At 46.1% G+C, this 16,463-nt stretch overlaps 1 protein-coding gene across 1 annotated transcript in view; it reads right to left on the reverse strand.

Moving 5' to 3' along the window:
* The window catches only part of furinb (furin (paired basic amino acid cleaving enzyme) b), a gene marked incomplete at its 3' end in the record, with an annotated part of 304,944 nt that overhangs the window by 148,445 nt on the left and 140,036 nt on the right, over positions 1-16,463 (reverse strand). Inside the window, exons 5-6 of the mRNA XM_084451106.1 lie at positions 5,791-5,919; positions 5,129-5,205 (exon numbers count right to left, since the gene is read on the reverse strand). Of these exons, the coding sequence (XP_084307232.1) occupies positions 5,129-5,205; positions 5,791-5,919 (206 nt within the window). The remainder of the gene's footprint in view (positions 1-5,128; positions 5,206-5,790; positions 5,920-16,463) is intronic.

Raw genomic sequence — 16,463 nt, forward strand, 5'->3', positions numbered from 1 at the left:
TGACTGACTCTCAAGCAGGAGAGCTTCCTCTCCAGCCAGCAGTCTCTCAGAGGGACAGAGAGAGAGAGGGACTGACTCTGACACTCAGGTGGCAGGAGGGCAGGTAGAGGCAGCAGGGCAGGTAGCTCCCTCACTCATCATTCATTCTCTCTCTCTCTCTCTCTCTCTCTCTCTCTCTCTCTCTCACACACACACACACACACACACACACACACACACACACACACTGTTAGTGTCAGAGGCTCAGTAGTTAGTAGGAGGGAGGGAGAGAGGGTGGGAGATATATTAGACCAGTGAGATGTCCAGGCCCTCTGCCCTGGTGTGTGGCAGCTGTTGGTGTCAGAGGGGAAGCCTCGTTCAGACTGCATGATTGCCATCTCTGAGGGATCTCTATTAGATTATGGTCAGCTGGCTCTTTTGAGCAACTGCAGTCATTTCAGCTTCCACTGGCACATTTCCCCCCCAGATTTTAAATTTAAATTCATTTAAATTACCAATGTTAAAAATTTTCTCCCGGGGGGGCTGCCCCCGGACACCCCTAGAGGCTTGGAGGTCCACCCCCATAGCTGCCCAAAATCATGTGGGAAACACTGGATATTGTTTTTTTTATTACTATGTGACTTACCTAATCACCAATTGTGACACAAGTAATGATTATACAGAATATTAAGAATTAAAGATTAAGTTATTGTTATTGTCTTTCCACCTGACCATCCGGTTTAATTGTTTGGACTTTATTTTCTAGTTGTACACATTTCAACACTCATGCTGCATATACACTCTCATCCATACACTGCCTACACACTGACACTCATATATATTCGATCACATAATGATGTTTGAGTTGGCTGTTATATTCTTTGAATACATTTCTGTTTGTTTAATTGCATCGGTGTCTCCCTTTTTTGTTACACTCTTGAGCCGTGTCGTAACAGTGTATAGTCAGTATCATTTTATTCCATGTGTCCATCCAGGCAAATTGGTGGATCCAAATGTTATAAAAATCCCCATATATGCTGTAATTACTTTGTTATTGACTACTCAAGGGCTCAGGTAATGTGATTACCATATTAATACTCATCCAAAATAATGTAAAGTGTATGGCTATTTTTTTCCAAGTAGGCCGCTGACTGGTTAATACGTGCTGTGCATTGAGTGGGCCGGTCTGACAATGACTCCCGGGCCACTTTTTCCCCCTAGTCTGCCTCTGCCTGGCGGGTTCAGATCTCGGCTCAGACTGTCCGCTTCGATCGCCTCGCCGCGCTGCTGGAGGGGACCGGCGACGCCCAACGAGTGTATTAATAGCCGGGTGTATTAATGCCACCAACACAGGCAAGAGGGAGGGAGCGAGAGAGGGAGTCAGAGAAGGTGTGTTTCCATTACCACTAGAAATGCGCAAAACCCAAATATCGCAATAAAAAAACGGTAATGGAAGCACCCCCATTTCAAAAAACCTCTCAAGTGTCGATAAAAGGTTTTTACGCTCTCATGAGGTGGTTTTTCAGACGTGTCGATATAGAAGTATATCGCAAAAGTGTAATGGAAACACTTTTTTCAAATTTAGGCCACACGTCACCGGACAGACAGAGGTATTTTAAAATTTAATTCAAGATAAAAACATCACTACAATATTAGACAGCAAACAACAGCGCAATGCGGATACGTACAAGGAACTGGAGCAGGAAATGAGAGAGAAGGGGTGCGAAAAACCATGGCCAACCCTCCGGAGCAAGTGGAAGACCCTAAAGCAACGATACTTACAGAAGCTGAGAAAAAAAAAGAGTTGAAGACGAAGGTCAGAACGGCAGGAGCTCAGCAGGCGGCGAACAAGAGAGGAGCAGGCAGATAGATGGTCTGGAGTCTGGCAGACACGCCACTTCGCGGGAGCTTTTGTGGATGGTGGCAGCCCTCGCCGGGGCTACCGGGCCGCCCGCATCCCCGGGCCCTTCTCCCCGGGCCCTTCTCGCCGCGGTGTTGCCGGCGCCGTTGTGGAAGACTGAGCAGAGGAACGGACAAACATTTTGATGATGGAGCGCAAAAGCGTCATCAAGCTTGAAACCCCTCCAGCAGAATCCCTCCAGCCTGCCAGCTCTCCGCTGAGCTATTCTAAATGGATACGGATTCAGAACCCAGCCGAGCGTGTCACCAATACAAATGAGCTGGCCTTTACCGGAGAAAGGCAGACGCGCATATCCTGGTCTCCCGCTCTCCCTCCCTATGAATATATTCATACCGTCTCACTTTGGAGAAGCATTACTCACTGTCTGTGGGCACAGCGCTCTATGGGGAGCAGGCAAACTCATCTGCCATCATTCCTCCATAGGTCAGTCTAAACACCCCCAGCTCAGCACTATTGACAGACACACACACACACACACACACACACACACACACGCTTGCTTCTTATTTCACGGTCATGAATTGATTCCGTCCGGGGAAAATCAACTTGGTGACGGCGCGGGAGAAACGGCCCACCCAGCGGGGCTGTGTGCCGTTGTAGCTTGCGTGTTTCTGCGCTGACGTACATGTGTTCTCTGTGTCCCTGCGCGACGTGTGTGTGTCTGTGTGTGTGTTTCGTCCTGTGTTAGTGAGTGTGTGTGTCTGTGTGTGTGTCTGTGTGTTTGTTTCGTCCTGTGTTAGTGAGTGTGTGTCTGTGTGTGTGTTTCGTCCTGTGTTAGTGAGTGTGTGTCTGTGTGTGTGTCTGTGTGTGTGTTTCGTCCTGTGTTAGAGAGTGTGTGTGTCTGTGTGTGTGTTTCGCCCTGTGTTAGTGAGTGTGTGTCTGTGTGTGTGTCTGTTTCGTCCTGTGTTAGTGAGGTACAGCAGAGCCGGGTGACTGTGTTGGACCAGCAGGGTTGAGTAGGCTCTGGCTGGACCGGGCCGGGGGGCTGCGGTCCTGCCAGGGAACGGCTAGTTCTGCTCCAGGGTGATACGAACCTAGCCCGGCTCCAGCCCCTCAATCTGAATTATGGAATTTTCAAAACGCGAATCAGGGTCTGGAAAGGCTCTCGGCCAGATTGACCCCTTGGCTGGAATTCCAACTGGGCCAGTCAGCGTCCTTTGACTGCCTCCTTTGAATTAAACGGTGCGACGTGATTGGTTAGGGGGATGAACTAATTTGCTCCTGCAGCAACGCCCATCTCGGAGCGCGGCTGCAATGGGAGCCTGTTCAGACTGAATAATGAAGAGAAACAAAATGGTGATTCAGTCGGAGTGTCAGGCTACAAGTAGCCCCGCTCTTTTTATTCTGTTTGGGGAGTTAAAATGGCAATCTCTCAGAGGCACTCAGAGGAACTAAGAGAAATTAGGTGTTATCCAGGTTATGGGGAGCCAATTTTGTTACTGTTCAATATGTTCCAAAGCTTCATGGTTTATGATAAATCCACACAGCGTATTGACAGCGTATTGCCCCAAACACAGTGAGCTTAGAAACAAAATAAACAGTAAAAACAAACAGATAAAACAAATAAACAGACTGTGCCAGCGTCCCAGAACAAGGGGTGCGGTAGTGAGTGACGTCCTGCTGTGTCTCCGAGGCCAGATACGGCCAGAGCCAGGTGACCAGAACCAGGCCACCAGAACCAGGCGGCCAGAACCAGGTGACCAGAACCAGGTGACCAGAACCAAGTGACCAGAACCAGGCGACCAGAACCAGGCGACCAGAACCAGGCGACCACAGCCAGGGGTGGAGAGAGGGGCGGATGGCGGGAGAGAATAAAGGTTTTAGGATTGGACCTAGCTGGGATTCTAAGCTCCTCCCTTTAAACGTGGCCAGTGGCTTTTAACATCAATCGCCGAAGGCAGGGAGAGAAGAGAGCCAGGGAAGGCAAATAAACAACAAGTGTATCAACAACAACAACAACAACAAATACCAACAACATACCAGAGCGTAGCTGAGGGATGATGACAGCCAGGCTGGATCACCCGGCGCGAGTACCGAGGAAAAGACAGATGCTTTCTGGGACGAGGTGCAGAGGCTTTTGATGCCGTGTAGCTCTGCCTCTCCAATTTCATATGATTGGTTTTAGTCTAGTCTCTCATAGACGGACCCGTCTCCCCTACACCTCGTTAGGCTGCTCCCACGCTGGAGGAAGGTCTGGTTGGACTCTACCATCTGGAGAAAAATCGTCCGTCGCCACTGATTGGCCAGTAATAAATGAATGACGAGGCTTATCCCCAAAACCTACATCCGGTGAGTCAGACTAGTTTTGTTATATAATATATAAATATTAAAGGAAGCTTAAAAAGCCTGAAGGACTGGTTCTCTGGAACGGGTGCTGGAGGACTGTTGGATCTGGCATGTTCCGTTCCATCCCGGACGGACTGGACCCACGTGGACCCACAGTATTAACGATAAGAGCTGTTTGTTCTGTTGTGGAATTTACATCCAAACACCTTAAACCTTTGTCCTCTCACTCCTTTTGTAATTCATCACCTCCCCCAAATATTCACATAGCTGTGCTAACATACAAAATGGCTTCCAGGAGGCCATCTGTCTACAACAGAATAACCATCCTTTGTCATCCTTTGTCCCCAATTGCCGCCTTTTTCTCATGTCACATGTCTGTACTCTTGGCCACGCCTGCCATTTCATATGACGTACAATGGAGTAGCCAATCACATCCTGGAAGCACCGTACCTGTGGTTTGACTGCATATAAGGCACAGCAAAAGACAGAGCCGGCACTTCGCTGGATACCACCCTTGTTGCGTTGTTCAGGAAGTCCTTGCGCTCGTATGCTTTTCACAATAAACCAGACTTAACCTTTTGAGCGAATCTTGGTAAATCCTTTTTTGACTAGATCTGCTAAATTTCTATTACAGTTCACAGATGCAGGCTGAGATATTGGAGCCAGAGCGGACAGATGGGCAATGGTGTGTGGCCCTGGTTACCTGGGTCCTGGATGTGTGTGTGGCCCTGGTTACCTGGGTCCTGTGTGTGTGTGTGTGTGTGTGTGTGTGTGTGTGTGTGTGTGTGTGTGTGTGTGTGGCCCTGGTTACCTGGGTCCTGGGTGTGTGTGTGTGTGTGTGTGTCTGGTTACCTGGGTCCTGGTAAGACTGCAAAACCATGGGACAGCTGATCAACTGGATGGTGATGTAGTGTTCTTGGATAAGGGCAGTGAGGGCGTTACCTGTTCTCGTTGCGCTGGGTGTAGCGTGGTTGAGGGTCCGAGTCTCCATCGTTGACATCGTAGCTGGCGTCGGGATCCTGAGGACAGAGGTGTGGGTTTGAAACTGGGCCTTTCTTTCACACAGCCACACCCGCGGAATACAGGGGTCTCAGAATAAATACAGGGGTTTCAGAATAAATACGACGGTGAGAGGTTGAGGAGGTGGGGGGACACGGGGAACAACGGACCCCCCTCTCCAGCCTTGGTCGGGGGGCGTTTCAACGGCCTGCTTATCTGAGAAGGCTCAGTCGTCTTTAGATGATCATGTCAATTCCGTTTTTTTCCCCCGTTGTAATTGTGAGCCTGAATCATTAGTTGAGTCATGCCGAGTCACAGTGCCAATCCTTGTGCCAAGTCATTCCCCTGCCAAGTATGGATTAAAAGAAACAAAAAAGTAAAAACGACTCGTCTTCGTCCTTCCTCTAGCATTGTGACTGCTGGTGGCACTGGTTCTTATTAAAGGCTTTACTGACAATGACTGGGATGTTGTGTCTGGTCCAGTCGCTTCACTTACTCTAGACATATGTACTTATTGTAAGTGGCTTTGGATGAAAGCATCTGCTAAATGACTGACATGTAACTGTTAGAACGTTGGTCCCCCCCTGCTAAGTAACGGCACTCACATAGTTGGTTGCAAGGTCAGGGTGGTCTTTCTCAATACCGTCGTCCAGGATGGTGACCACCACGCCCCTCCCTGTGTAGCCCTGGGCCCAGGCCTCTCTGGTGTTCAGGTCCTGGTGGTTCGGACTGGACTGAAATAACAAACAGCCAGCGGTCAGCAGGCCATCGTCACGGTACTGTGCATTTCTCTGACACACACACACACACAGACAGACACATACACACACACACACACACATGCACGCACACACATACAGACAGACACACACACACACACAAACACACAGACAGACAGAAAACACACACAAAAACAGAGACACACACTTGCACACATGCACACCCTCAAAAGAACACATAAACTCACACATCCTGCGTTAAAACACTACATGAAAGAGAGACAGCCCGATACATTGGCCACAGAGGGAGAGCGCCAGTGGAAATGAGCGTGACTCACATCTGACGCACGCCAGCCCTATTATGCAGAATGTCAGCCCAGCGCCGCGACCAGATGACATGACATGAACAGCCCTGTTAACTCGGTGGGTGGGGCATGTTCTGGTTACTTACCCACCCTGATGAACAACAGAGAAAACACATCAACAGATGGCGCTATTGCCCCTGCCCGCCACCCTGTGCTGCCCCTGCTCCACCTAGAACAGCAGCGCAGGCACAGCTTTTTATAGATTACAGCCCGGGCATTTAAAATACCATCATCCCCAGCAGACCGACCGCAGTCAGTCAAGATGGGCCCCCACCACATGTCACTCAACACAGGGGCTCTGTGCACCCATGACTGCAAACCAAATCACAACTCAAACACAGTCATTACATCTGCAGCAGACGACATGACGGTGGTGGGGCTGATCAATGAGAGCATTGAGTCAGATCAGAAACAAGGGGCCCATCCACAGCAGCCAGCTGAGCCCAGATCGCCACACCATACATGTGCTACAAAAAAAACAAAAACAAATTAGGCTATATACTTTATATTAGTCTTAAATCAAAAATCTTAAACAAAGTATTTCTGTTTAAATGTGCTTTCAAAACCATGATAATGTTGTGCCTGCATTTTTATTTTCAACAATAGCTTGGGCCTCGTGCTCAGCGAATGCTGCTTTCTGTGGTCAACTCAAAAGACTTTGCGCGTGAAGGGATGTTTTCTTCAGCGAGCCTATTGCAAAATAATGTAGGCTAGTGTTTAACCAGTGTATGAATTTGACCAAAATGTGCCGGTACCTAGCCTACTTCTCAATAGGGTACATAGCAGTTTAAAATATGTGAATGTTTGTAATCAATAAGTGGACTCATACAGCGTAGAGCTAGATAACGTTCCAGTAAGAAGTGCCGACAGCTCCTGCCCATCTCTGGCCTATTTGGTCTTCCAGATGGACATCCGACAATATTTGAAGAGGAACAGAAAGTAGAATGATGTTGAGAGCAGTCAGGTAGGCTAGCCTATTGCTTCCACTGGACCAGTAAACTCTGTTCGGGCAAGTGCCTCATGCAGTAGTCTGATCGGACAAGTAAAAATATAGTTGAAGTGTTATAAATATGTAACGTTATCTAAAAATAGATGGTACTGTATGCAGTTAAGCATCAATGGGCATCAAACATTAATTTTTATTAAATAAAACATTCTATCTATTATTCTCACCCCATAACTCAAAATTAAAGAGAGCACATTTCATGTAAACATGCTGTTTCAGTATACCTTTCCGTATACATTTCACCATTTTGTTATTTTTATTCTTTAAAAGTCACCAGAATACAGGAAACTAACTCTGAAACTTTTTTCCCCAGACCCCCCGCTTTGGTATAGAAATCCTCCCTATTTTGGCAGTCTTGAGCTTGGCACAACCACACCAAGAGATCAATTCCACAGGAAACACTGCGGCAGGCGTTATCTGATCACCTAGACGCATCTTTCGCTAGCCGCCATGCGGAAGCAAAACACTGTCAAACGCCCGCTTTAAAGGAGAATTCAACCCTAGAACAACATTAGGCTCAATCCACAAAACAAAGACAAATGTGGTTTCCTTGACTATAGTTGCTCCATGTAAACAAAGCATGTTCACAAAGTTTGCAGTTCCAGGGATTTGCCACGTCGAAATGCGTCAACAAATCCCCAGAAGCAAAATAACGAGGACAACAACAACAAACCATCTAGGAGGACGGGGACTCGAGGTGGGTGCACCATGCTAACCCTCTAGCTCTAGACTACCCTGTAAAGTTAGTTCAACAAAACCAATGTATGTATGTATATATCTCACAAATGTTCTGAGTGACAAATGTTTGCTTGAGAGATAATTTGGCTACCGCTGTTGTCCTGACGAATTCCGACTCCGTTCGCCTCCTCCCGACAGCTCAGTTCCACGCAATGCATGCTGGTCAATTGAGACCACCACATTCAGTTTATTGAACTTATTACTAAAAATTATGACATTTTCTGGTTTGGTTTAAGTTCATTGTAAACAAGACACATATTACATGTGTTTAGATCATATATCATCACATAATCATAGACTTGAATTATTCTTTAAGCAGGTGTGTCAGCGTCGCAGCGAGCAGAGGCATTGGTAACTGAAACGGTGTTGTGGTCACAAATATGTTTGTCTCATTAAACTATGATTGGGTTGTTAGCCGTTTGAGTGTGGAGAGGTTTCTGGGCACCCACATTTCTGCAGATCTCACGTGGTCAACCAACACAACTCTGGTTCAGAAGCACAACCTTTCTAAGGACACTTAGGAGAGCCGACCAGTCACAACAGCTGCTAGTGCCCTTCTACCACTGCTCCATCCTGACACGTGGGGTCCTAGTGCCCTTCTACCGCTGCTCCATCCTGACACGGGGGCTCCCCCCGCCGGTCACCTGGTTATCCTCAGATGACCCGGCTCCCCCCGCCGGTCACCTGGTGATCCTCATGCTCTTTATATATATTTTTATTTTATCTTATTTATTTTTTATTTACAGGAGCTCTGCTCGGGTAGTGCACCTGAATTTCCAGTCCAAGGAAGCCCCTCCCAGCCCCAGTAGCAGATGCAGTCTCTGGGAAAGCCTCTTCAGCAGGACTGACCCACAGAGTGCAGGGGGCTCGGTCTCTCTCTTCTTTCCATGGTCCCCTCCTCCCCATCCGCTGCTAAAGATGCTTTCTTCCTCTCTAAAATTCTAACCTCTGCTTCCAATCCTAAAAAAAACGTTCTCTTCAGTACTCCAACTATCACTTGAACTACAGATTTCCCTTCTATCAAAAACACTTGAAAGTGCCATCTTTAATCAACTATCTTCATATCTCCACCAGAACGACCTCCTGGACCCCCACCAGTCTGGGTTCAAGGCTGGCCTCCTTGCTGTGATGGAGTCACTCCCCGCCGCGAGAGCGAACTCTCTCTCTTCTGTCCTGATACTCCTGGACCTGTCAGCAGCATTTGACACGGTAGACCTGACGGGCCGATCCTACCAGCACCTATTGGATTTATATTTTGTTACTCTTGCACTTTGGCTTCAGCCCTAGATGATGCTCTTAGTCACTTGCTCAGAAAGGAGATGCACTTGTGAGTTCTGGCGAGTAGGAGTACACTGACTACCAATGTTAAATGCAATTATTGTCATTTTAAGTCACTTTGGATAAAAATGTGTGCTAAATGACTGAATGTAGTGTAATTTCCCCGTCAGAAGAGCAGGCCGCGGAGACTTCCGGCTTGGCGAACTATGGAGTAGCATGCAAGTTTAGGAGCTCCAGAAGTATTGTTTGATTGCGTATTAAAATAGGCACTTTTCAACTACCGTTTCTTAGTGATAGTTAATGTAGTATATTCTTGAACTGACTTACTTGTTTGTTGATCGCGAAAATGCCAACTAAACCCAACAAATCTCAAAACCAATCTCAACTAAAGCTAACTCAGTGCGACGGGGCCTCGGTCTCACCTGGGTCTTCAGCCCCTCCAGATGTTCTCTCCACCCCGGCAGTCGGTGCGGAGAGTATCTCGTCCCTCAAATCCGAGATTATTTTATCTGTGCGTAATGAGATTGCGGAAATCTTTAAGGCTGAACTATACTCTGCTTTGGGGAATGACTTGACAACTATTAAGTCCCAGTTGCAGGCGAGGAAAACTGAACTGTCGGGCAAGATAATGTCGATGCAGTCTGATGTAGCTGGGCTGAAAAATACAGTGGGCGACATGGAAGAATCTTTGACTACTTGCACTAATGACATTGGCCGGGTTTCCCGATAAAGAACCTTCTTAAGGAACCCTTCTTAAGCAACCCTTTGCATGGGAGTTAAGAAGTACTTTGGAGTTAAGTGCTTCTTTATTCGTTCGGGAAACCCGGCCATTGTCACGATCCAGAGGAAAGTGGAACGTCTCTCTGCTAAATTGGTCAAAATGGAAAACAAATGTGAGGATCTCGAATCCAGGTCTCGTCGTAACAATATCAGAATTGTTGGCGCTCCGGAAGATACCCCGTCTACGACCACAGCCGTCTCTATGCTACTCAAGGAGGCCTTCGGGCTGGAGAAAGAGCCGTTGCTGGACAGAGCTCACCGCACGCTCCAACCTAAACCCAAGCCTGGTGATCGGCCTCGGGCAATTGTGGCCAGGTTACACTACTATTCAGACTGTGTGGACATCCTACGGAGGGCAAGAGAGCTGAAGAGGATCAAGGTTAGTGGGATAACCATCTCCGTTTTCCCGGATTATACTGCCAAGATAGCCCGAGCGTGTGCGACGGAGACTTCAGGACATAGAGGGTCTCCGGATCGGGATTCTCCATCCAGCCCGTCTGCGAGTCACATACAACGGGGAGGAGAAGGAGTTTATGTCGCCCGAAGAAGCTGAAGCCTTTATTGGAACTTTGAAACGGTGACTGATCTGATAGTTAAAGGGCAATGCTCGTTTTTGACAACCTGGACCTTATTTACGACATATTATAAGAAGTTTGACTCACCGAGATCACTTTTGTGTTGTTCGGAGGCCTGTAGAAGAAATTTAAAATCCAGCGCGAGCCAGTATATCCATGTAATGGCGGTGATCGGGGCACCGAGAATGCAGTTTCTCAAAATCTATTTTCGGCCGCTAAACGGTTGTTTTCATCAATCAGATTGGATGAATCGACAGTTGAGATTCCTCAACGCGATACATTGTTGTGGTTTTCAAATACGGGGTCTTTAGCCTCTGTAATATGATCTTTACACGCCTCTCCCCCACTTGCTCCAGCACGCATGCGCACAGGCCAGCGCGCAGACTGGCTATTCTCCGGCTGTAGGCTACACTCGCGGCTCACATTCTCTGCGCTACGATCGGATTGTTGGTGCCTAGAATATTGTGTGCAATATGGCTGAATATTTGTCAGATTTAGAGGATCTAGAAAATGAATTAGAATATGACGGACGTCCATATCGTTTTGAGCCAGAGTATACGGACGAAGAGCTCCTTGAAAGGAGGGTGAGGAGACAGAGAGAGGAACAGCTGGCCCGAGAACAACAAACCGCTGCACGCTCCCGAAGAGATGGTAACTGGTGGTGTTCTTGCCTACATTGTCACCCTATGCCAACAGAGGAGGAATGCATTTGTTGCTCTGAGTGGGACTTGAGGCCAGACGATGCACGTCTGGAAGTCTCGAGAAATAACGACACATCGGACCCCACACAACAGTGTCTCACAACTCTTGAGGATTTTCCATCTCTGATCAACCGGGCAGTGGTAGAAACTTTCTTTCTTGTGCCAAAAGTGAACTGGAAGACCCAGCCAAAGCCTTTAGGACCAAATGGCCAACTTTCAATTGAGTAAGTAGACTACAAATAACATATGCATAAAATATTTTTTGCCTTGAATTTGTACGCCTGATAAGTAAATATCTTAGAATTTACATTTCTTTCTTCTAATCAACCCTCCTCTCCTACAGGCAGTACAGACTCGTAGCCTATCGCATTGTGCTGGAGTGGGCACTTCGAGGGGAACACCTTGGACCTGGCAACAGAAGAGTCATCCCGAGTTGCATTGTCACAGCCATCAGAACGAAATACCCCTCCCCAACAGACAGCTATGTTGGGTTCACCGAGGCAGAGGACATTTTCAATATCATTTGACAATCAATAGCCTACACATTCCCAAACAGACTACATTATTCGATTATTTTCTGCTTCTTTGAAAAATACTGTCATCATTATCATGTCTCATTCTATCTAGGATAACATGCAATGTTTTCCCTAGCATTGCCATTTGCAATCACTAAAATCTTATCCCAGACCAGATCCCATAACTATGCTGGATGCATATTACCCACTGCAGTGTATCACTGATGTACTTTTTTTTTTTACCAGCCTACATTTGTACATTTTATATAGAGAAATATAACGTTTCATAATTATTGAATCAAAAAATTAAATGAAACAAACACAAAGTTATTTATGTTTTTATTTCGAGTCAGTATGCTCTACAGACAGCATACAAACACACAGACCTACAGCACAGACCAGAAATCAACAACAAAATTCTCATATAAATGGTACAAGGCACAGTGAGATAAATTCCCATGACATGACAATCCAGCAGTCAGAAAACATGATTCGAATTCTGTCAAGCTAATACGGTGTAGCTCTGAATAAACGCCCAAAACGACTGGTCCGTCTAGCCACTAAAACATTTCTATCTGGTCTAGGGACTGGAGCAATGTTCTGAAGCAGTCTTTTGTGAGGTGGTCTCTTCTCCTTGCGAGGTACTGTGTAAAGCACATTTGGATCATCCCTCATCTGCAGTACGCGCTCCATGAGGTCTCTCCGGAATGTCTGTGCTGTGCGAACGTATATGGGCTTTGTCACCCATTCGTGACTCTGTCTGGAGAATTTAAAACTGTAGCGGAGTTCTCCTGGAAAAAAATGAAAGCAGTTTCTAGTTATAGTTCACCATATAAATAATAATAATAATTTTATGTGAATGCGGTTGTTATGGCAGGACATATATTACAGCACAGAACTGTGTTATAAAAAAATAGGTAAAGATTGTCAATTACTCCCACGAAAGACATTAGAGCACAAAGCTGGCCTATAAAAAGTTGAAGCCCATCAACCATCTATCATCCATCTATTCATCCCATATGATTGACTGGGTGTGTCTCCCCATCTATTCATCCCATGTGATTGACTGGGTGTGTCTCCCCATCTATTCATCCCATGTGATTGACTGGGTGTGTCTCCCCATCTATTCATCCCATGTGATTGACTGGGTGTGTCTCCCCATCTATTCATCCCATGTGATTGACTGGGTGTGTCTCCCCATCTATTCATCCCATGTGATTGACTGGGTGTGTCTCCCCATCTATTCATCCCATGTGATTGACTGGATGTGTCTCCCCATCTATTCATCCCATGTGATTGACTGGGTGTGTCTCCGGCATCAGTTTTGCTTCCTGTAACAACCTTGAGTAGTTGCATTATCTATTCTTGTTTTTAGAGAACTAGGTAACATTTATGTAAATCTTTTGATAACTATAAATATTTTTTGCTAATCTCACGTTACCTTTTTTGCTTGTATCCTGTGGTCTGTCTACATTTTCGTTGTGATCCATGATTGCCAGCTGTGTGCGTGCCCGCATGGAGTCATATCCGAAATGTATTCTTTTCGGGGCGTATTTCAGCACCACGGAGTGAAACACCTCCAGAGATCCTGTGTGGGTGAAAGACAGACAACCATAGACAATTATACATCCACATCGGATACATTGTGTGTGTGTGTGTGTGTGTGCGCGTTTTTTGGACTAGTATATTATTTAGTCCCTTGTGGACTATAAAGGTAGTATAACTTTGTAGCTTTTTCTGTGTTTGAGCGCCACCTTTTGCCAAAACAGGAAATGGATCAAAATAAAAAAAAACAGGATTCATTCCCAGCCTACAGCAGCGGATTGCGGTTCAACAACACATTTAGAAGAACAATTACAAATTATGATTCAGAAATACTTCAACTATATAAAAGTGACACACCTGTATGTTTGAAAAGTGACATCTGCTTCAAATCCCGAAGGAGATTTTTGTCTGTCACGATGTCTTTGAGGGCGTTGAAAGCTGGTGAACCAGGTTCTATCCACCTCTTTCTCTGTTGCTGCTCGTCTGTCAAAGGAGGATGACAGCAGGTGTACTCAACACCGTCAACCTCCCATCGATGCACGCCACTGATGTGATGCAGCACCGAAACCCATCGACGGACTGCAACCTGAAAAGATGACAATGGACCCTCAGCGAAACACTTCTCTTGAAAAAAATATTGAAATTACAGGACTGTAAAGCTATGTTTACAGTATGTATGTAGCAGATCAGGGGAGATCATTTTGTTTATATTTTAGGTCATTACAAAGTGGAAAAAATCATAATCCCATTCTGATCCTGAATAGTATCGAGGACTTTATAAATTAGAGTATGGTTTTTAGTGAATTATTTTTTCTGTTTTCTAAATTCCTATTCTTTGGATTCTTACCTCCTGATCTCCCTTTGAGGATTCACAGGACCAATACAGGTGGTTGGTTATAGCTTTCACCCACAGAAGGAGGTCTTTGCTGTCCTTCTTATTCGATGCAGCAACAAGTTTCTTCTTTACACCTGAAAACACACACACAACAAAATCCCAATCAGTAAATTAAATAATACAAACACATGCAAGGAATTGCATTGTCAATTACTTTGCCTTTCTATAAATGAGTAAGCACTTCTAAGCTGTGGGTTAGATAGTAAAATGTGATGGCTTTAGCCAGTGGCAGACTGGGATCAAAAGACGACCCTGGCTGCCGTTTGCATCACAGCGGCCCTTATTCCAATGCACACCCCCCCCTCACACACAACAGCCCTTATTCCAATCAAATCCCCCTCAGACACAGCGGCCCTTTTTCCAATCAAATTCCCCTCCCCTCCCCTCAGGCGGGCCTGAGTCCCAAGGCCTTTCTGGCATTTGCCAGCGCGGCCAGATTGCCAGTCCGCCTGTGGTTTTAGCTTACCCTTGACGACATGCCAGGGGTCAAACTCATGCCGGATTTGGGGGTATTCCTCTCTCATGAGTTTCCGGATTGAAGGCGATCTGTCGGTGGTCATCACAGCAACATCCACCCCACACTCCAGCAACTGGTTCAGGCCCCTCTGGAATCCCATGGTCTCCATGGCGACAGAGCTTGTTGCCTCTGTCACCTAAAGCATAATGAATATTAAAAAGTTTTACATCCACATGTTTTTTTTCTTGATGAAAGCAACCTCATCACACAGTGCATTTTAGTTTTGCATAGATGAATTACCTGGACCAATTCAAAATGGACTAGTTCTTTGGTGGCATCATTCTGGAAAGTGTATGTTGAATACTTTGCACTGTAACCTGAGAATAAAAACACAGATGGTTCAATTTCCTGTGGGGGTGGGGTGGGGAATGTTGATTATATAAAATTATAGCGATTGAGATGATTGTACAATATTAGTAATGATGTAATATTTACCAGGACTATCACACCTGGCATCACCACAGAGTTCAGTACTATTTCCAGACTGTGATGCATCAATGAGCCGGGATTTGATCTGGTCATGTTTATCTTTGTAGGTGGACTGTATGACAGGTAGGAGGTAGGTCTTCTGAATGTTTTGGAACTGTGTTTGATGTGGAATGGGGACGTTGAGAAGAGAAGCCCAATCTGCTATGTCTGTGTACGTGGCTCCGGTGAAAACTGTTGATGCACATACTTGCAGATTATTTTCTGGCATGCCTCTTCGGTCAGGACATGACTGCCAGTCACCAAAGTGTTTCCCACAGGTCCAGTGGATCTTGATTTGGCTGCCTTTGGTGTTGATTTTAGTCTCGGTTATTAGACTGGTACACTTGGGACAGGTTTGAAAAAGTTGAAGGAGGTGTGACTCGTTCACCAGCCACTTCTTTTCGGCCCATCCTGTTGTGGTGTCTCCACAAGAGCTTGCAGACCCAGACGTAGTCCCTGTGCTGGAAGGCGGGTCAGAACTTGGTGGTCCAAAACTGACGTCTGCGGGATCCAGACCCAAGTCCCCAAAACTCGTGCTGAGATCAGACACCGGTTCCATCTCTTCTTCATGTTCACTCTGAAGACACAAAACAGTTGCAGAATTTATCTCTAACTGCACTGATGTTCAAGTAAGAAATTTTCACTCTATCATAGTAATATTTACATGATAACTTTTTATGCATACATGTTTATCGTTTTGCTATGAATAAAAGACAAGGCTCTCAACTCACTCTCAATACTGCCGATGGTGTTGAGGCAGACGGGTGTGCAGGAATCAAAGTGGAGGTTGATGTGGATGGGATCCGCTCCTGGTGCAGACAAATAAAATACACATTGTATATGTACAGTACAGGAATGGATGGGCTGAATAGATACTCGGATAATACCCATGCAAAACCATTTCACTGCTGTGCTTACCACTGATTGGGACCATATAGGAGGCAAAGCAAGGTATTTTCCAGATCGGGATGGTCTTGTGCGTGTTGTTGTCTGAGGAGGACTGGTTAGAAGTATAGTCAACAAAGAGGATAAATCAGGCCTAGATGATCCAGATGGCTCCTCATCTGCTCTGTGTTGGCTTTTGATTGGAGTGGATTGTGGGCGTATTTCAAAGTCTGCCTCCGGAGGAGACCCCGCACCACTGGCACTCTCCTAAAAGATAGTGGCGAAGAAGTG

Source organism: Borostomias antarcticus (genome assembly GCF_949987555.1).
Source record: "Borostomias antarcticus genome assembly, chromosome: 16".
NCBI classification, from domain to species: Eukaryota; Metazoa; Chordata; class Actinopteri; order Stomiiformes; family Stomiidae; genus Borostomias; species Borostomias antarcticus.